The following is a 20,949-nucleotide window of genomic DNA, read 5'->3' on the forward strand; positions in this document are numbered from 1 at the left end:
AAGGAAGACTCTGTTCATGCATCCAGTACACAGATGTTGAGTTGAAATACATTTTACTGCTTCTCAGCTCCCTCTGTTTCATCAAATCACATCAATCAGCACATATATATAACAGGGTTTTTTCCTACCAAAAAAAAGGTAGATCCACTGCAGAATAATGGACCAAATCCAAATCCAGGTGCATGACAATGAAGTACAGATAATCTCCAGAGACAATGAAATTTGTATACATGCCCCTCAAAATAAGAAGCAGGCACAAATTCCTCAGACAGACACCTGCATTCTGCCTGCCCCACCCACTGCTGTCAGCAGGGCCTTGCTGATTTGGGCACTGAGATGTCATTCAGGCTCCCTGTGCTTGGTGCCTGCTTTGGATGGGTCTGTCACACCTACAGCAGAACGATGTGGTTGTGCAAGGACCATAGCCCTTTCCAGCACAAGCTGCCCTTCCCAAACATGGTTGAAAATTTATGTAAACATAAATAAATGAAGAGAACCAATACCAGTACATTAGTAAAGCAAAAATAAGATTACCTATGACACAGAAGCACTAAGGACATTAGAGGAATTGCTGCATTCTCCCCTCTCTGTCACATTAAGTGGTTTAATATAAAGCCTTTATTTTTATACCAATCAATAGCACTGTAAGGTACCAACATTTATCTTCAGAAGCACTGAAGGTACAATGGCTCAGTTCTCAATTGTATTAGGAGAGAGACTTCAAAGATATTTATGAGCAACAAGATCCAAGTTAGATTTCCAGTATGGGTTTCAAAAGCCTCTGAACAAGTCAGGTGTCTAACTCCTATTGATCTCAACCCTTGCTGGGCAGTTAAAAGGAATACTTCAAGTTGCCTATCCCTACCCTCTGGTGCCCACATAACTTTGGAAACCTCCTTTTGCTGTGATTCACTTTATTCTGAAACTGTCCAAGGGGTTCAAAAAAGGCATGTTACTCTTTCAAATAGAAAAGACAACAAAACTTTGTAAAGACACTTCCCACATACGAGAATGGGCATGAATTAAAAGTAATTTTATTCCACTTGTCAATGACATTTCTATCATATCTGATAATAAGGCAAGCTACTAAAAGTCCCACAAGACATATCAGACCATTAAAATAGTATTCAAAAACCAAAGAGGAGTTCACAGAACAGCCAATTCTTGGGATCATCAAAATCAGTGGCAAGATTCCCACGTGGACAAATCCCATCAGTGTAAATGTTCAATAAATCAACTGACTTCACCAGTGTTTGTGAAGCTTTATACTGCAGTAATTAAGGAGAGGTGATGCTTCACTGACTTCAATGAAAAACAGAATTTGGCAGGAAGGAAAGCAAAAAAGCACATTGAAAATATAATATCAAGGCACAGAAAATACATGCTACTTCCAGGCATATGCTTTAACAGGTAAAGGTTTCTGGGAGTTTTTTTTTAAATTATTTTTTAATAGGTAGTTGAACCTCTGACAGATGATTCTTCTCTCACCTGCACCTGCAGAAGTCCCTGGGTTTCTGGGTAGTTGTTCCAAGTTGATGTTGGTGCAGGGAGAGGGAGTGGAAGTTGGCACAACTCACTTGAAGGTGTAGTAATAAAGCAAACAGAGCAATAACTGCTGAGGATGCAGCCACATCTTAATGCTCACCAGAGCTCACTCCTTTTAACATGGAATACTCACGTGACAAAACAATTGTATTCTATGAAACAGTTTCCAGCTAATAAAAACAGCTGTCCCATGCTAAATTTTCATAAGGTATCAAGAAACTGCAGTAATTTAGAGGCCATCAGTTCTGGAACCTGAGGCTGCTGACTGAGTAGTGTCTTAGGATCAGGAAGTGTGTCTGAAACTAGGTAAAGGTGCAGAAGTCTGTCCATCTCTAACTGCAGTGATACACAGAACTGCAGTGATACACAGACCAGTCATAGAGATGAGAGGATGAACTAAACAAAACCCACATGAACAAAGCAGAACACAATGAAACTGTGTGCCTTGCTGGAAGCACAACAACAAAGGGATGAAGGACATCTATTTAAAAAGAAGAACTTTTGTCAGATAAAAAAAATAGGAACTTTTTACATATGTGAAGTTTAAAGAGGGAAATATGATCAGTGCAACTTTAACGCAGGACTGGAGCTAAGTCAAGGAGTGCAACAATGAAAGACAACAAACCAAAAATAAATTATTAAGAAAAATATGGATGCAATGGAAGAACAGTCTCTCTTAATAATCAAGTGATTGAAATCGGTCCCAGGTGGTTAAAAATCCAAGGTAAAGTTCTAAAAGCTGAGGATGACAAAAGAAAGCAGCTGCTGAGTCAGAGTGCGCCCATGGCATTATAAAATCACAGAGCAGGATAAAATCACAAACCCATGATTACAGTTGTGTCATGTTGAGACTATTTTAAAGTAATAAAAAAATCCTTAATGATCTGATCCAAAATCTACCAGAGGTAACAGGAGTTCTCCTACTAGCCTCAGTGGGCTGTGCACCAGATCTTACACTGTGCACCATAAACAGTCTGGATACGTTGGCTTTGTCTGGCTAGAGTCAGCCAGGGAACATCATGGATCCAGCATACATTCCATGGAAATGAGAAAGAGTAAGGTTGGGTTTTTTTAGGGCAAGATCTCATTATACATTAGGGTGAAAGAGAAAATGCTGCTTTATACTGAGATGTCTTATAAATAAATAATTTTGAAAACCTGGTCGCGCCATGCTGATTAACTAACTGGGCTATCAGTTCATTCACCAGCAACATGCCTCTGCAGACTTGTAGGGTCAAAGCTAACAGTCTGGAATGGTTTCCATCTCTTCTTTTTCGGCCTCCAGAGGTTTACATGTTGATATCCTCCAAGTGCAGTCCTGGTCTTCAGATAGCATACTGCAAGGACACAGAAATATGTGTGTTTAAAGGAGAAGAAGACAGAGAGTTTACCCTGTGAGTTTAAATTATTAATTTTACAGATCTAATGGATACATTATACCACATTAGTGGCACTTGTTCTCTTAACAAACATCCCTCTAGATTAGCAGTTCAATACAGTTTTGAATCAAGGAGCTGAGTTTCTAATGACACTGGTCATCTGTCAATCCAAACTGAATTTTTAAACTGGGTTACCTGAATCAATGCAAGTTATGGCCTTTCATTGCCAGGAAATAGGCTCTTATTTGACAAAGATTCATGAGGTAAACAGTATCTCTGCTTCCTTGGAGTGGTACATAAAGCAGTCAGACAAGAACAACACTTCCAGCAGCAGAGAACTTGGTAAATCCAACAGTAATACACAACATGCTTTAAAAGGATTGGGAAACCTGTCTTGTGCATTTGGAGAGGAAGGATCTGAGAAGTCCCCTCAAATTCTTGTGAAGGGGAAAGGTTTCAGACAATACCCATGGATGTTCTGACCCAGCCCTGGATTCTGGGTTGTGCTGGAGTCCGAGATATCTCCTCCATCAAGCAGCTATGTTCTAGCAGCTCCTCAAGGAGAGATGTAGGACCCGAGGCACTACACAATAAATATATCCTGCAGACAGCATCGACTCCTTTGCTGATTGTCTCTTGGATGCTACTCATGGCTCCACTGAGCAGAATCCATTGTGGGAACAATGGGCACAAATGAAATGGCTGGAGCAGGATTTTTCATGTAGTTTGCTAAGGAAGGGAGGCTGATATAATCACATTGTCGGTGCACCTGCATGTGTGTGCCACAGCTCAGCCTCCCAGCTGAGGGAACAACTTGAGAGACAGGTAGAGGACTTAAATCCAGTAAAACGAGGTAAGGATCAAGGAAATAATCAGTGAGTGCCCTTACCAATAGACAAACAGCAATATGAGCTCCTTGATTGGGTGGACACTGAGAATTATTGTGGATAAAAGAACAGGAATGCCCTGACTTCAAGCTTGCAACTCTATCCCTTACTGGCAGGTCAATCCCTGCAGCACAGGACCCTCCTGATTTGTTTATTTTTATGGTCAGGTACAGAGGACAGGATGGCCAGTGTGAGGATCTGGAGGCTGGCTGTGCAATCCCTGTCCTCATGTTGGCCTTCAGCTTATTCTGCCTCTGAAAGACAGGCAGTCACTAAGTGAAATGGCTGCAAAGACTTCTGAGAGCCTCAGAAACAGAACAGTAGAGATATTAAATATAATCTTACATGCTTTTCCTCCCGAAGAATTATTTCTAAGTCAGTAAGGAAACTGTATGTGTACACCTGTCCTTGGTGCACAGTCTAAATGCTTACCCCTTTTCCTTCTACCTGGAATTACCAATGCTGCATTACTGCACATATGGTTGATTTAAGACCCTTCTGATTCTGAGCAGTGCAAGCTGGTGCTTTCCACACAGCCTGGCTGGCTCTGTGTTCCTTTGAAGCCATGCTGACAGGTGGCACTTCTGTGGCTTCCCTGGGGCAAAGTTCTAAATCAAGTGAGATTAAAGAAGGGGTCAGAAGTTCAGGCTCCTCTACGAAAGCATTAAAATATCGTAACAGTTTGCATAAAATTCCAAAGTCACGCCGTTTTGGCTACCCTTCCTCAGATCAGAACTGTTGCTGTCTCAGTCTACGGAAGTTTTTACTTCTCTCTAACACCTCTCATTCATCCTCCACATTTCTCCTTGGCTCACTCCTGCTTGTCCTAACTGCAGAGATTCACAAGTGAGGAGCACAGAAGGCATGGGCTGTATGTGAAATGCCTTGTGGCTCAGCTGGGTGGCAAAACTCGTGTGATCTGTAGTTCAGCCGTGAACAGCATTGTGAAGTGTCACTCACACATTAGAGATGGTCTAAAAGTCTGTGCTGTGAGGAGCTGAATGTTGTTCTGGACTACTCACATGAAGTAGAATATGACATGTTTAGATCCAGTTAAGAAAATGGTTTGGGATACCTAGGATCTCCTTCTCCTACATCTCCTAAGTAAGGAAGATCCAGCCCAGGATTACGTTTCCCTAAACCCTGCCAACAGAACTCAAATGAAATTTGAGGGCATCTCGTGTCAGCAAAACCCAAAACAGAATTTGGAATCTGCTTCAAAAATGTTGAGACTGCTCTGAAAACACAGACTGTGTATGATTTGAGAGCCCTCCCTGACTGACAAAATTACCACCCTTTGCTGAACAGAGTACTTAGAGACAGGAAGGCTGACTCCAAGTCCATGTCAATCTGTGGAAAGGCTGCTAAGAGGCTTCATGAAGGAGCATGAGAACAGTGGTGCTGGGTGGGAGCAAACAGTGTGCACAGCCAGGCTGTGGCACTCAGCCCTGCATTGCTCCAGGTTGTGCTGATTTCTCCTCAGGCAAGGCAAATTCGTTCCTTTTCTCACCGCAGCTCTTGATGGACAACATGCCTGAAGCACATATGCAGGGCCAGACTGTGGTGACACAAATACCAGCTAAAGTTACATCTGAGCAAGCCCTGGAAACGTAACTCAGTGCTCAGGACTGGCAAGGCAGGGGCGCAGGGGAAGCTGACAGGAGAGGGTACAAGCAAAGGGGGAAGAGTAAGAATAAATTTGGCCCAGTGTGGAATGAGGCACAGCCCTGGTTTGGCACACCACAGCTTTGCACTCAGAGAGTCCTCAGCATGGTGAAGAACACAGCATTTTACACTGATCAAGGCACACAGGTTTTATTGCTGGGCTGTCAACTCCAGTGATGCAAGTGAAGGCTTCCCCTTGCCTACATTTAGGGGCATGACTGCAGAAAGTAGATGGCTCCCAAGTGTTGGGTGGGCCCTGTTCCAGGATATATATATATATATATATATGTATATAAGTATTGCTATATTTCTTAATATATGTTTTCTAAAGATAACATGCCAGTGTTTAAGACAATGAGGCTCTCCAAGGCAGTAGGAGAAGCCCTGAGCTGACTTAGCTCTGAGTAAATCTTCAAAATGAAAAGTCAAGGCTGTTTCTTCCCTGCAAACGTAGGTGTTGGCTGCTGTTATTCCTGTGCTACTGTTGCTCTGTGACTGAACAAACCAAGGAGGGCACACAAGGACATTTGGAAGTAGGGGTTTTCTGAAAAGTGAAAGGGTCTTCCTCTTCCCAAGTCTGCCACTGTTATTGGGGCTACATTTGGGAGTGTTATCGGTGGTATAACATCATTGTTTGCTCAAAGCAGGAATTTCCTGCTCTTTTTCTCTCTGCAGCTTCTACCAGTTCTACCCTCAACACCACTGACTCGATATTTTCCTCCTGGCTGAGGCATGTGGATTTGTTTTGAAGGAAACTTTAGAGCCAGCTGAGCCTGACTCAAGTTCCTGTACCAAGAAGAAAAGTTGTGTAACAATTGATAGAGATTCCCTCCTGCCAGCCTGACTTGGGTGCCTCACTTCTGTTGCCTTCCAGAGGATGGATGTTGTGGAAGAACTCGAGTTCTCAGTACACTTTGCATCTTTGATACTGGCAGCAGTATCTCCCAGTGGTAATTTGCAATGAGACTTGTTATCCTTTGAAGACCAAAAGAAGCCACAAGGAATGTCAGCAGGAACAACTGGGTACTGTGGCAGCTAATTAATTTCAAGTGGATAAAGTACACAGGAATCAGTCTTGGAAGATTCAAGCTTTTCATGCATGTTGCTGAAGTCCAGCTTTCAGGGAAAATGCATGTGTAGGTCATGAAAACATTAAATCTGTGCTTAACAATATCAAATCAAATAAATCTGTCATATTATTGTATTAAGGCTATTTTGTGCTACCTTACTACTACCGAAACAGATATTAAAGTTAGTATAGAAATAATTTACAATCACTCCACTTCAGCAGAGGCAAAGTGGCTGTTAGTAAATAATCATGAGCAAGGCACAAATGGGAGTGGGATAACTGAATGGAGCTGGCAAAGCCATTCACACTCATGGCATGTCAGACTAAGACAATTTAGTATAAAGTAAATTGTCCAGGAGTAAGGCAACAGAGGGGACTCAGGTCAGCATGGAGAGTGGGAAGACCAGTTGGGTGCTTCTGTTCACTCATTTTCACATCAAAAGATTGTTGTTGCCATCAAATCCTTTTTTAGAAGGAAAGGCTTTCTGGAGGGTGACAAGTGGGAGGGAGAAGGGGAGCAGTAAAGAGGCTGGAAAGCCAGAGAGTAGAGTGAATCCAGTAAACCCTGAGTCCTCATAAAATTAATGGTAGCATTTGGCCAAGAAAGCTCTGTGGAAACTATGTACAGAAATTAATATCCCAGCAGTGTGCTGAGGGTTCCCAGGCACCTGGCTGCTTCCACCCAACAGAGAGTTTTCTCTTAAAAAAAACCCCAGAACCAAAACCAATTAAAAAAATCCTGAAAAGAAAAATAAAGTTGTATTATACTGGTTTCCTGCTGCCTGGTCGCTGTGAATGCTTCAGGCCAGTGCTGTCTGCCACTCCTCACACTGCCCTTCTCTCCCCTACTTTGAAAAAATTACTGAGCTGCTCTCCTTGCCTGAGAAATGATGAGTAAGGTGGTGGAGGTGAACAGAGGAATTTACTGCTGCTGTCAATTACAAAACTTGGCACCCCCAGCCTGAAGGGACTTGGGTTTAAATCTGGGAGGGCTGAAGGAACTGAGCACAAGCTGAGCCAGAGAGAGACTCACGCTTGCAAAATGCATAGAAAATTAATGAATACACAGGAAGCTTCAGAGTCTGCGGCACCATCTAATAATATCCCACAGAGCTGGACCCCATGTCCAGCAGCTTCCCTGCAGCTCAGTATGTTATACCTCAAATTTTGTATGAAAATGCTGTACACATTTAACCAGCTACTCCCTTCCACTCCCTGGAGATGCCTTCATTTCAGTGGTAAATGAGGTGTTCTCTGTTTATAGTTTATGCATAAGTTTGTGCAGTGCACTGAAAGGCCCTCCAACCAAACCAGCCAATAATAAATTCATTTAAATTGGTTATTTTAATGGGAAGCATACAATACTGCGGAGAGAAGAACATATTGTTGCATAGCCTTAAGGAGGAATATCAATACCCTCATTGCTTTTGTCCTCTTTTCCAGTAATCCTTCTGGGTAACCCCTGTGTTAGAGAGATTCATTTGCTGAGTTTGTCTCAGGTGTAGGAAGGCAGGACAATAACACAGCACAGAGAATGGGGCCTTACTCCACAGAGAGCCAAGTCAGAATTACATCTGTGGTCACTTCTGATATAGTTATGGTCACCTGTTTTACTGTCAAACAGTAGAAGAGTAATTAATTGAGTGCTATCTCCTCCATCAAGAGTTAAAAGATTGGCTGGCAAGGTTGTGAGACTGAAAATTAGCACCTGGGGACTTTATTACCTGTAATTTAAGCAACTCAGGTCACTTGGTCTGAAAGATGGTGAAGCTGAGGAAGGGAAAAACCAAACAGCATCTGGCCAAAATTGGAAAAATATATTGGAGCTGCAAGAGTTTCTAGAAAACCCACTGTTTCAAAGACAGAGTCGCTTGTGTTCAACCACAGGCAACAGAATTTTCTAAACCGTAAAATACAGAAAAATTCTTTTGGAAAACACACATGCATCCCTAAACAAAGAGGTAATTGTGGCAATCTTTGGTGTCTTGTTCTGGAGCCCCTGCCCAGAGGGCTCCGAGAGCATTTGCTCACCGTGGTGAAGTGAACCACGCAGTAGATGCCGATGAAGACGAGGCCGATGATGATGGAGGCCACAGCCACCCAGAGCGCGTTGCGACCAAGCCGCTTGGAGCCCTCGATGTCCCCTTGGTTGTAACTGTTCAGAGCCTGCAGAGGGGAAACAGGGAATTCACAGCTCGTCCTTTAAATCACAAAGTCAGTAGGCAAAGCAGCATGATGGCTCTGGACTAACAGTAAGTCTGTAAAAATCAATGCCCACTGCCAAGGAGTCCGGTTTTCTGTTCCACTCATTTTCAGTGCCTTTCATTGAAGGTACAGCTCCTTTTTCTCCAGTGGTGAGGCTTTGTTCATTTGATACACACCAGCATAAAAGCTGTCAAACCAACATCCACCCACTCGCATAAACCAGTGGCTTTTATCTTTGGAAATAATTTTGTAGTATATGTGAATTGTTATTTGGCCACTTCACTAGCAGTGAGATAAATTCTTGTTCTTTGTAGGACTATAAGCACAAAGAGAGCATAAATAGGCTGCATTTTTAGAGAAAGTCTCAGCAAAACTTAAAAAAGCTTACTAATTTCCTATTTCTCCAATGTTTTACTTTTCCAAACAAAGTTTGAAGAATTTATAGGTAGTTTGCAAGTGGTGGGAAAAAATACAAACCAAAGAAATACAGGTTATCTGAACAAAACATCTGAGTGCCATCCTCATGGGCTAGAAATTGTGTTCCTCTGCACTTCTGGAAAACACTGATAATTATTATCATATCAATCCCGAGGTTGGCATCAGATATACCCATATTATCTCAAGACTTGAGTTTCTCTCTACCCACCAGTGACAGATACTTTATATTCATTACATGCACAGATTGCAATGTGTGATAGGACTACTCCGACCTTCTAGGCTTTTGTGAGACAGACTATAGGATTTTCTGAATTATTTTTTGGTTTAACCAAACCATTTCCAAAGGAAAAGATTCAGTGAATGACACTGACGTATTGCAGTACATGAGTCTAAGCACAGTGTAGTAATTCTTTTCCCCCAAGAATGAGATGCTATCAAAGCATTAAAAATGGAATTATTCCTAAGAATTATTTTGTAAAATCCCAAGAGTTTGAGTTCATAAACCATAAGACTGAGTCCAGATTTCTTGATCAGATTTCACTATTGAACTGTCTCAGCCTACTTCCTCAGGGAATCAAATTAGTCATAACATGGGTTTTAGCATCTTGTATATATTTCAGGAAGTATCAGACAAATGGGAAGAGTAGGGGGAGAAATATGGGGAACTGATCAAATTACTGTTCTGTGGACTAAAGAATTCAGATTGCCTCTAGAAAACGACTGCATGAGGTATCACCAAGTGCTATTATGAAAGTGCTTCAGTTATAAATCACTTTCTGCAGCAAAAACAGAACAAGAGAGTGAAGAGCTGAGACTGTGGAGAGCAGGAAAGGGATGAAGTTCAGAGCATCCCGAGCATTGCTGTAGAGCCATTTCTCCCAAGCACAGGAAGGATGAGGGACATGATGTGTGTGTTGTGTCGATTAGTGAGCACACAGAGCTAATGGTGCACTCATGGTGTCAGCACTGCAGGAGATCACTCCAGCCCAGACAGTCCCAAAGCAACACAGAGCCTGTGTTCCTAGAATTGCATCTCAAGGATAAGTGCAGGCACTTATTCTCTGGTGTCTACGAAAGGCTGAGATGCTGATGCACTCTTGTCCTTAACGGGAGCACTGATACATTTCTTCCCTTCCTGGAAGCCCACATGCCTAAACATTTATTTCTCTGGTTTTTGTCCCTAAAGAATTTCACTAATACCTCTGCTCTGCTGTGAGATCTCATTGAGGTTGGCTGGAAAGCACATAATGGGGAAAGAGGGAAGAGATGGAAATGAGAGATGGACATGAGCACACGGTCAAACAGGACAGTGTCACCCCTGCTCCTGACACAAAGGGGGCTGGCAGAGTCCTCTCACATAAGCTACCACTGTCCCCAGCAGTCCTGGGTGCAGAAGAGCTTTCTCAAAGTGCATTTGGGAATGTTTTTAAAAGGATTATGAGGAGAAACATGGTTTGGCTTGGCCTGGAGCAGCCTGAGCTCCTCCTGCCTCTGCCAGCAGCCACCAGTGTGACTGTGGCTGCAAGGAGAAACACAGAGAAGCTGCATGGACACCCCAGCCCTGGACTTTGTGCTCCCCTCTGTCAAAGGGCTCCCCTTGCATGGCATCTGCAGAGGGGTTCTGCAAACACCCTCCACTCAGCTCCCCAGGCATGTGGTCTCAGAACTGAGACAGAGTTGTAAGCAAGACCTGACAGCACCAGCTTGCAGTTCTGGGCCATTTTACTAATGTATTTAGGAAGTCTGGAAAATGTCCATGTGATTTCTGCAGGTACTGCATAAATAATTCACCATGCAAACTTTAATAAATAATGTCATTTTAATACAAATCCATGATGAAGAAGAGGAAAACAACATTAATGATAAAGAATAGGATTTGGGAGAGACAGGAAGGAGACCAAAGTTTCTCTATGAAGAGGTTTAAATTAAGTGAAATAACTTAGCATTCAATGAAAAATAAGAGATTTGAGGGAGTGGTTGGGGTCTGATGCAAAGCTTTTTGAAATTCACTACTTCCATCTGCTTCAAAGGGCTCCTGGTCAAACTTCCAGTTTTCAACATTAAACAGAGATAATATCAACTGTTAAAGCCTTTAATGTTATATCAACTGTTAAAACCTTAAGTGTTACATCACTTGTTAAAGCCTTAAATGTTACATCTATTTATTTCCAAGGGTTGGGCAATATATTGAGAACACAGCATCTGTATGAGACATTTGGGCTGTCCGACTTTTAAAGCAAATTTCACCCCTTTTCAACCTAATACCATATGATTTCTCAGGTTTCTGCACCTTGCTCGCTATGAGGTCATAAACTAAATTAAAGCCACAGCTCTGCAGCTGTTTATTTACTTGAGTAATCTCAGTGACTTCACCAGGTTCACACACATCTATTTATAAAATATTACTAGTTCAACAATAAAGCAACTTGACCTCATGTGAACTAAAACGTGCTGAATTAGCTATAAACTATTAATCCCTTTTTATATGTATTTTCTGTTCCACACTCCCAGAGCATTGATCATAGCAAAACCAGAAAGAGACTGAGCTACTTCAGAAATCCTCCTCTTACAGATCTGGGCAGACCAGACTGAGGTTCTCTGATCAGCATTTTCTGGGCTCTACAAGGCAAGCTGGGTGAACCTTATTTGGCTGTGCCTGGAAAGGAGACACTCTCTAGTTCAGACCTAAGGAAGAACGAGACCTGCTGACTCAGGGTGACTCCTCACTGTAGAACAGCTCACAGGGTGTTCTTCCAAAGAAGAGGGGAGACTCAGGGAGCAATTCAGAACAGGCAGGTGCTGAGCAGGACACGAGAGGGGAGTTCGCTCTGCAGAGCTGCAGAGGGAAAACCAGTTTGCAAAGGTAAAGGCCATCCAAAAATGCCTTAACAGCAGTTGCTGAGCCCTGTTTAACATTCCTGAATATTAAATATGTTGTTTAATATTCCTGTAGTGGGCACAGGCTGTCCCATATGGTGTTAGATGTCCAGGTACTTACAAGCTACTTAACAAGAGATGTATAATAAACTCTGCAAGGAAACTTTCTAACTACAGAAACTCTGGTCACTCTGCTGGTCACTGACCTGGTCACAGCTAACACACTGCACAAGTCTCAGGATCCCAGTTAGAAGTGGTGAGTCCCTGAGAAAGCAAATTCCATCCTTTGCTGTCCCCATGATTTCCCCCACCCTCTCGTTTGCTGTCTGTTAGGGAAACCCACATACAGACAAGGCATCTGAATCCAACAGCAACAAATGCAGACAAAGAACCTGTTACTATCAGAGGCAGATGAGCCAAGATTGTCACAGCTTGACCACATATGTTGTTTGAAGCATGGAAATGATTAAACAAAAATGTGTCAACAGAAAGAGGGAGTTTGGAGCAAAAATCAGTGAGAAATAGCTTTGGAGAGACTGCTCAGAAGTTGTGACAAATCCAAGGCCCTGTGGAACTACAGGACTAGTCTGGCATAGAGATCTTTGAAATAAAGACAGCTGAAGGGGGGATATTGAGAAAGGCCAACAAAACATGTTCAACTGTCAGACCTCAGTGCTGGCATTGGAAATATCTGATTCATTTCCCAGAGTTATTCCACAGCCTCCCTCTAGCTCTGATCCCATGAGCCAGACACAGACACAGCTGGCAGCTCACTGAGAGCTCTTTGGGTTCACCACTGCAGACAAGGAGCCAAAGAGCTCAGTGACACAGTGTTTACCCCCAGCCTCACACCGGAGAAGTCTCCTGTGCCACACAGGCCTTGTGACTTGGTATCTGCCCCCAGACTCTTGCCCCTGATGCCTGTGGTTGCACCTGTGTGAGAAAGAACAGGACAAATCTGAGCAAGGCATCTCTGGGGCTGAGTGAGCCAACTGACGGCACAGCAACACAACATAGCTGCTCAGCAATGATCCAACTGCTGGGAGCAACAAGGAGCAGGACTGATGGCATCTGGATGGAACTGCAGAAGGATATTGAGGACAGTGATCCTACAGCCAGGAGTCCTGGGGAAAACAGAACTCCATTTGCCAAAAGTGCCGAGCAATGCCCACCCCTGCAAGAGGCAAGCGGCTCGTTGGAGGAGGGCTCTTGTAATGCCAATATAGCAACACACTGAGGCCATTAATGTCCATTCTGCCAGCTCTCCTCTGACCCCTGCCATGAGAAACAGGTAAGGAACAAGAAAAAGTTATTACTGCAATAAGAAGAACTGGTGAAAGGTTGATTCTAAAAATAAAGTCAAGGAGGTAAGATCTGTAACGGTGAGGTCTGGGCCTCCAAAGGTGAGAACCAAGTGAGGAAACCAGTGCTGGAGTTGTAAATGGGGCAGCAGAAGAGACAGAAGAGACTGAAGACAAATCTGTCATTTATTTTGGGGGTGTGTTAAAGCCCTGACTCTACTTTTAGAGTGAAAACATTGTCTGAATTTAGAACAGTTAAGGAGGACATGACACAGGTACACAGGGTGCTGAACCATGCCCCCTCTAGAAGCCAATAGGACTTCTGGGCCCATTTTAAGAAGTGGAAATTTGTAGAGTATCCACTTGTAGGGGTCTTTATCTCTGATCCAAGATCCCAGGCAAGCTCTGCAGGCTGTAAAAGTACCTTCTGTAAGAAAAGAAAATAACATAACCTACTCATATCTCAGTCCTAACCCCTAGCAGAATAGATGAAGGATGCTGTTGAAACAGAAGCTAGTCACAGACAGGGGAGGTTATTGGTCAGGCTTTTGTTTCCCCCTGTAAGGGAGTGGGCAGCTGAGCCCTGCACAGGCTGTTCAGCATTCAGGAAGTGCTCTTCCCACCCTGGTTCCTACATATCCCCTGGTAACAGCTACTGATGCCTGACTCCAAAAGCCTGCGTGAACTTCAGCGAGGCTGTGGGTGGAGATTTCTCCATATGGGGTGCAAAAATCTTTAGAGGCCAAATTCTGTCCTTGACAGTTAACTTCTGTACAGCCCCAGTACCTTGATGAAAGTACTGTCACAGGGAACAGATGCTCCCAGCCCCAGATCATCAGCTCTCATTACTTTATATAGCACCCTCAGTGTCCATGGACAGAAGGGATGCTGAGTACCAGCAGAAACAAATCTTCCTAAAGTATGGAAAAGAGCATATTGTATAGTTAAGGTAACAACAAAGAAAATAAATACAGAAGGAAAAAAAAAAAGGGAAAAAAAGGCAGCTAATACTTAACTGTAAAAAAAAAAACTGGAAAGATGGCTTTGGAATAGCTCCTTTAAGTAATTTTCAAACTTAAACAATCTGATTTCTCATCAATCTCACTAGTTTTAAAACAGTGTGTGTTTGGGACATTTTAGACATAGTTAACTATTCTTACACTTAGTTGCAAAAAGAAATAATTATATTTTTACTTACCTTCTCAGCTTGGCTGTCAGAGAAAAGGATGAAAATACACAACCTGTTTTAAACCTTTTTTCAGCTCCTAAACAACAGAAATACATTGCAGTATTACTGATAACACTGATCATGTATATGACTAGAAAACTCTGGATCTGACTCTGCAACTTTTAACTCAGAGAAGGAGATTCTGTTCCAACAACCCTTTGGAAGGTAACAGGATTGCTGGGTTATTAAGGACAATGCGTATCAATTACAGATTGTAGGAGTAAGGCTGTTCTCTCAGTGTATTTGATACTCAATTTATATGGGTGATTGCCAACAACCTACAATCATCTGTATTATTCTAGCAAACTCTATCAAAGGAGCTGTTTACTGGAAAAAAGGCACTCCTATTATATTTGATTAGCTGAAGCAGAAACCAAATCTGATTTCTGTTGTCCAGATGACACTTTCACACAGATACTGTGCCCAGTTCAGCATGCGACTTAGTTGATATAACAAACCCCATTAACTGGAATAAACTTGCTGCCTGATAGCCTGATAGTGAAAACTTGTTGGAAACTGCCTTTCACTCCTCGTTTTCCATTGCTGCTGGGATAGCTCAGAGAACCCCCTGGCCGCGCCTGCTGATGCTCCCAGGCTCGCTGCCTCACCCGGTGTCCGCAGGCTCCCGAGAAAAGCGGCTCAAAGGCGGCTGGATGCCCCTTTCCCAGCCAGGGCCGGCGGTCGCCCCTCGGAGCCCAAGCCGGCGGTGCTACTCACCATGACGGCGAACACGAAGGCGACGATGTTGATGGGATAGGCGGGACAGAAGCAGGAGAGGATGCTGAGGATCAGGTAGTTCTTGGGCCGCTGCGGCGGCGGCTCGTCGGGCAGCTCATCCTCGATGTTGGTCTCGGGGCTGCTCTCCAGAGCCCGCTTGATGTCGGCGCCGGCGGGGAGCGCGGACATGGGGCTGCGGTGCGGCGGGCGGGCGGCGCGGAAAGCCCAGCGCTCCGGGCAGGCGGGACCGAGCGGCGCCGAGCCAAGGGAGCCGCCCCGGGACGGGGCCGGGCGGGGCGGGGGGTGCCGCGGGGTCTGGGCGCGGGGTGGCTTCACGGGGAGCGATGGGAGCAGCACCCAGCCTGACGGCTCCCGCCGAGGCTCCCAGAGCCGCGGGATCCCCGCGCTGCTCCTGCCCGGCCCCGGAGCGAGCCCGGCGCTGCCGCAGCGCGGCCGGCGCGCAGAACCTGCGGCTGCTCCTGCCTTCTCGGAACTTTTTCAGCGCTGGCAGTTAGAGGACTTCAGCCGAGTTTGCATTACCCCCGGGAGAACTGCGCTGCCTTCTTAAACTCGCACTTCCAAGTGTCCGAGCTGCTTCAGCAAGGAGGGTAAAGCACCCAAAGGCATTTCCTAGCATCTGCACTGAATTTGCCATCTCCCAAAACAGCCTCTTGCTAAACTTAGCAAATGCTTTGAAGAGCAACAGAAACTAACGAACTTAAATTATGATCAATTTTTTAGCAAGTGATTCAGTCCTTACTGAACATGACACCTCTAAGGGGAAATCCACTTTGAGGGATACACAAGAGTGAGCAAAGAAATAAATATTACGTTAAAACCCTAATATATGGGACCCCCTGCCCCTCCTAAACAACCACACAACAAGTAACTTAAGATCATGGTTTTCAAGTTGATGAGGAAAAACATGACAGCCTACACTGAGAAAGGAACAGGCTGTTTCTGCTATGTGATATTGGAAAAACCTTCACACCTGTATCAGCAAAATGGAGACTTCTGATCAGATGAAGGCTGAAGCTGAGATTTTGCTCTCTTTGGCTCCTCCTGAGAACATTTTATTAATGAAAGTTACAGAAAATAGTAAGGTGTGCTTACAGCTTTATGAATGAAACACTTTTAATCCCTTGGAGTTTTGCAATAGACTTGAATGGAGTCACAGTTTCCCTGTTCTGGACGTTATGGTACAAGATGTAACACTGTAAAGACTTTTAAAAGGAAAAAAGGTGCAGCATTTTCACTGTCACAGACATTAATCATCTCTCAGATGCATGTGTGGAATATAACATGGAGTGGGAATCTGCTGATCTATCAAAATGTCAGAAGAAAAGATTGTACATCTTTAGGAAAGAGTAAGAAATACCAAGCTCCATCTGCTTGCCAACGTAGCCATTAGTGTTCAGGCACAGGCTCTGTGCAGCTGTAAAATCCCTGATCTGTTTGTTCTCAGGGGACTTTAAACACACTCACCAGACAAGTGCAGAAAAAACAGTTCACATCACACCACACAATTACTGTTGGAGTTGATTTTAGTAGGAATGGAGCCCATGCCCTCGGCAAGGGATCAGCAGCTTCCAGAGCCACTCAAGCCTTTAATCCACGAGCACATTTCCAGGAACCATTGTAGTGGCTTAGAGCTTGAATTTGCCTGCTGGTAGTTGAAACACCCACAGTGAAATAAGAACCTTTTATCAGGCTCGTGAATGAGAACATCTAGCAGCTTGGGGAAATTTGGGCCATCCAAGGTGGACATAAACAAGGACAGCAAAAAAGTGTGGCAAATCAGCTCTGCGGAGAAGGCAAAGTTGTGTGCAGAGATCAGCCAGGAAAATGTGACCCTGAGGTGTGAGGAAAGGATGTAGATTCTTACTAACATCAGACACTGAGTTTTAGTGCCTTTCTAAGGGATCTTCAAGACAGCGATCCAGAGACTGGCAGAGTTACCAGTCACATCACCAACCTGCATTAAATCTTTCCCTGAGGACAATGGACAGCAGGTGGAATTTGGGCTCTGTTAAGCTGGACTGTGTGAATCCTTTCCCAGTGCTCTCAAAGACACAGACCTGATAGCAGAACCTTGTGTTTCTTGTGTGTTTCTAGAAACCCTAAAGTTTAATTGTTCAAATGAGGCTGCTAACAGATGCTAATGGGTTGTAGAAAGCAGGAGATAGGAAGTGGTGAGATATTCAGGGCCAATTTGTGCTAATGAGAGCTCATTAAGAGGTTCTCGAGATAAAGGTTCTGTCAGGAGGCAGTTAGTGTAACCTAATTTAGTGGTTTGTGTAGAAGATGGGTTAAAATCCAAGAACTATATCCTGTTAGGACAAGACTGATTAAATTTTAAACGGCACTGACTTGTGGCCACTTACGGAGGTGAGGAAAAAGAAGGAGGTCCTCAGCTGATAGTTTGGTGTCACAGGCTGCAGTGAGGGAAGGCAGTCACAGTCCTGAGAGCCTCGGGGAGGTTGTAACCTCAGAGGGAAGAACCACTGCGCTGAGACGGCTCGGCAGAAAGCTGTGAAAGTGATTTAAGAAGGTGAACTGAGAGTTTTAAGATATAGTTCCATGAACAATCATAAAAATAGCCCTCCAAGGGAATGAGTCAGAGTACCCAGTATTGCTGCTTACAGCCTTGCACTTCATGCTGAGACTTGAAAGAGAAACTGATCACTCTGCACAGAGCAGCAATTTTTTCAGGGATATGAGTAAGGCAAGATCATGGATAAATTGCTTATCATGATGGGCAAAGCAGATGGGCCAGAGATGTGACAGCTTCAAAATACTTCTTTTTTTATAAAGGTCTTCTGATTTTAGATGGCATGGCTTGCCAGCAGGATTCCTTGTAAAGCAGAATATGGTCTCTCCACCACACTTTGTTTTATTCCTGACTGGCAGGGCTCTTCTCAAAGGTGTGGTCATGGCTCACAGTGGTCCTGGAAAGAAGTTTTGGTGTCTGCACACAAGCCCACATAAGGATCAAAAATGGTAGTTTAATGCCCAGGGTTCTTTGGAACTAACATGTATGTACAGACATGACACAGTAACAGTTAAAGGCCATGTCAGGCTCCAAGCTGAGTTTTACTTATCTGAAAAAAAATCCTCTCACCATGTTCCAACATTTAGCTATGCTTTGTCCTTCCTGAGAGAACAGTGAACCTCCCTATCTTTTACAGGAAGAAAAGAACCAAACTGGAAATTAAGTAATTCGGTGCCTAAAATTCTCATACTAAATCCATTGCACAGTAATTTAAATTTCTTCACATACTTCATCACAATATGTCATGATAGTAAAATCCATCCCTGTTTTAGAGGAAAGCCCATGGGGTTTGAATTATGCATACAAATTCTGTCACATAGCTCAATATGACTTGTCCCTTTACCCAGAAGGGAGGTGGGACACAAGAAGTTGGATGGAGGCCTCCCATACTCCAAAAATTAGTATTATGGCTTGGTTTAGTAAGTCCTTGTAGAGAAATATTCTGCAGGGGAGCAAGGAAAAACTAATCCACCCTGCTCTTTCAAAGCCAGTTCTGTACCTGGTCATTCTGGTCTTGACAAGCATGTGGGAATCTCCCTCCTCTGCTGGCTGTCCATCCTCAGGATTGCCAGGCCACTTAGCAACACTTCCCAAACTCAGGGAGTGTGGCTGTGGAGGAACAAAGCCAGAGCTGCATTATGGGTTCTTGGTGCTATGAAGTGATAAGGGAATCTGTGTCACTCCAGCAGCCTCTGGAGGGAAGTGACTCCCTGTCTGTTCCCAGCCAGCACTGCCAAGTGAACCAGTGTCTCCAGCTTTTCCTCTTTCCAGGTCTACTGCTAAATCAGTCCTTTCCTCAGTACATTTTGTACATTTTGGTGTCCAAATTTGCTTTGCACTGATAGGTCTTTGCTTAGAAAGCTCTATTTATAGTGAACTGAGGTGAACTGTCTTTTTAACTTCTGCCTGAACTTCAGCTGCTGAAAACATTCCATCTGCCCCCCCTCCTTTATTTTTTTTCTGAGGTACTAAACCCAAACACCTCCACAATTTGGGGTTTTTAAAGTTTACGGGCAGGCTTTGGAAATAGGCATTATGCTTTTGGTTTTCGATGCTTTGGTATCTTTTAGCTGCTCTTCAGGTGATTATATTGTTTGTATAGTGGAGCTTATAGATAGAAGCATTTTGTACAGACATGTTGAGAGCACTGAATTTAAGCATGAGAAGAAATGAAAAGGGAGAGAGATTTGGGAGGCTGCTTATTCTGTCTCTTATTTAGTAATTCAAAATGAATATATGAATCAAATTATTTGTCAACACTATGCAAAGGAAACAGGTCAATTTTCCTGCATTTGAAGTGGACAGAGTTTTATATGTGGTGTATTAAATAGTAGGAAGTGTAACGGAAGGATGCACATTCCTTTCCTTAAAAGTTATGGATCAGGACTGGTTTTGCTGTTGTATTTCTGTGAGGGTTACTGAGTAAGCAATGGCTGTGGGGCTTTACTCTGTACACTGATGCTGTCACAGATATTGTGAGAGAAATACCTTTCTTAGTTTAAACCAGACTTTGCAATTTTACCCTTGCAGCTGCAGTTTCCCATTTTTCATTGCGGGCCATAGCTGAGGGCTGTGGCTTTGGAAACACCAAAGATTTGTGATGAGCTGTTAAACTTTGGTAAATTATTCATGGTAAATAAATGTGACCAGGGAAATGTTTAGATAAAACTGAAAGTTTCCCTCATGGTCTGAGATTGCTTTCTCATTCACTGGTAACCTCCTGAAGTGCTATCACAATTTGAAGTCAAGAAATAAGTTGACTGTGCAAGCCTACAGGAGCTCAAACACATGTGAAGACGTCTTTGGGTGTTTTCCATGATCTATCCCTTTCCATTTTGTCTCCTGGCTTCTAACCTGTCTGATTTAGTCAGACATCAATATTAGAGGATTTGTTCCAGCAGCTCAGACTGTGCTGGGCATCTGCTCAGTGCCATGGGTGACCTGTGCTGTGCTGGGAGGAGCCCTGCTTTCATCTCAGTGCTCCATTTCCCTGCAAACCAGTTCATGTTCTTGGAAGTTTTTATCCTTGTGACTGGCAAGACAGTCTGGTGTATCACTGAAAGGGCAGGATTTTATCTTCCCTCATTTAATGCTCTGAAAACAGAGCACCAGAGCTCAGCTCAGTCAAATTTCCTTCAGAATCCATGTGGAGAGTTACTACAAGGCAGATTAATGGGAGATACCTTCTCATTTATATGTTTCTTTTAAAGTGGACACTTAATTTTTCAGATTTCCTGCTGTGAGAATTCATTTCAGACATGGCTGTGCAATGCAGTGCTGTGGATTCAGCCTTTTGGAAATATTACTGACCATTTATTTTCTTCAAGTTCATGAAAATGCTTATAACAAACCTGTCAGTTCTAGAATTTGAACAATTTTGCCAGCTTGAGTAGCATTTGTATTATCAAAGAAATTACAAACTAATTTGTAGCAGCAAATAATAGAAGATTCCTCTTCTGAATGTTTTTAATAAATTCAAGCGTTTATGGAAATATTGTGGGATTATTTAACATTATTTCATATTCCATTAATAAATGTGCTTAACACAGACAATGAATTTAATGAGTTCCCACTCCACAGTCAGCC

General features: G+C 43.4%; 1 protein-coding gene across 1 annotated transcript; it reads right to left on the bottom strand.

Moving 5' to 3' along the window:
* Positions 1-1,018: 1,018 nt before the first annotated feature.
* Positions 1,019-15,995, bottom strand: TMEM233 (transmembrane protein 233). The gene is made up of 3 exons (XM_085076114.1): positions 15,312-15,995; positions 8,577-8,711; positions 1,019-2,882 (listed from the first exon to the last, which is right to left on the bottom strand). The coding sequence occupies exons 1-3, from the start codon at positions 15,498-15,500 to the stop codon at positions 2,871-2,873; spliced, it is 336 nt and encodes a 111-aa protein (XP_084932240.1). The 5' UTR covers positions 15,501-15,995; the 3' UTR covers positions 1,019-2,870.
* Between the last annotated feature and the right edge of the window lie 4,954 nt (positions 15,996-20,949).

Source organism: Lichenostomus cassidix, chromosome 15 (assembly GCF_008360975.1).
Source record: "Lichenostomus cassidix isolate B80296 chromosome 15, HeHo_3.0, whole genome shotgun sequence".
In the NCBI taxonomy this organism is placed as follows: Eukaryota; Metazoa; Chordata; class Aves; order Passeriformes; family Meliphagidae; genus Lichenostomus; species Lichenostomus cassidix.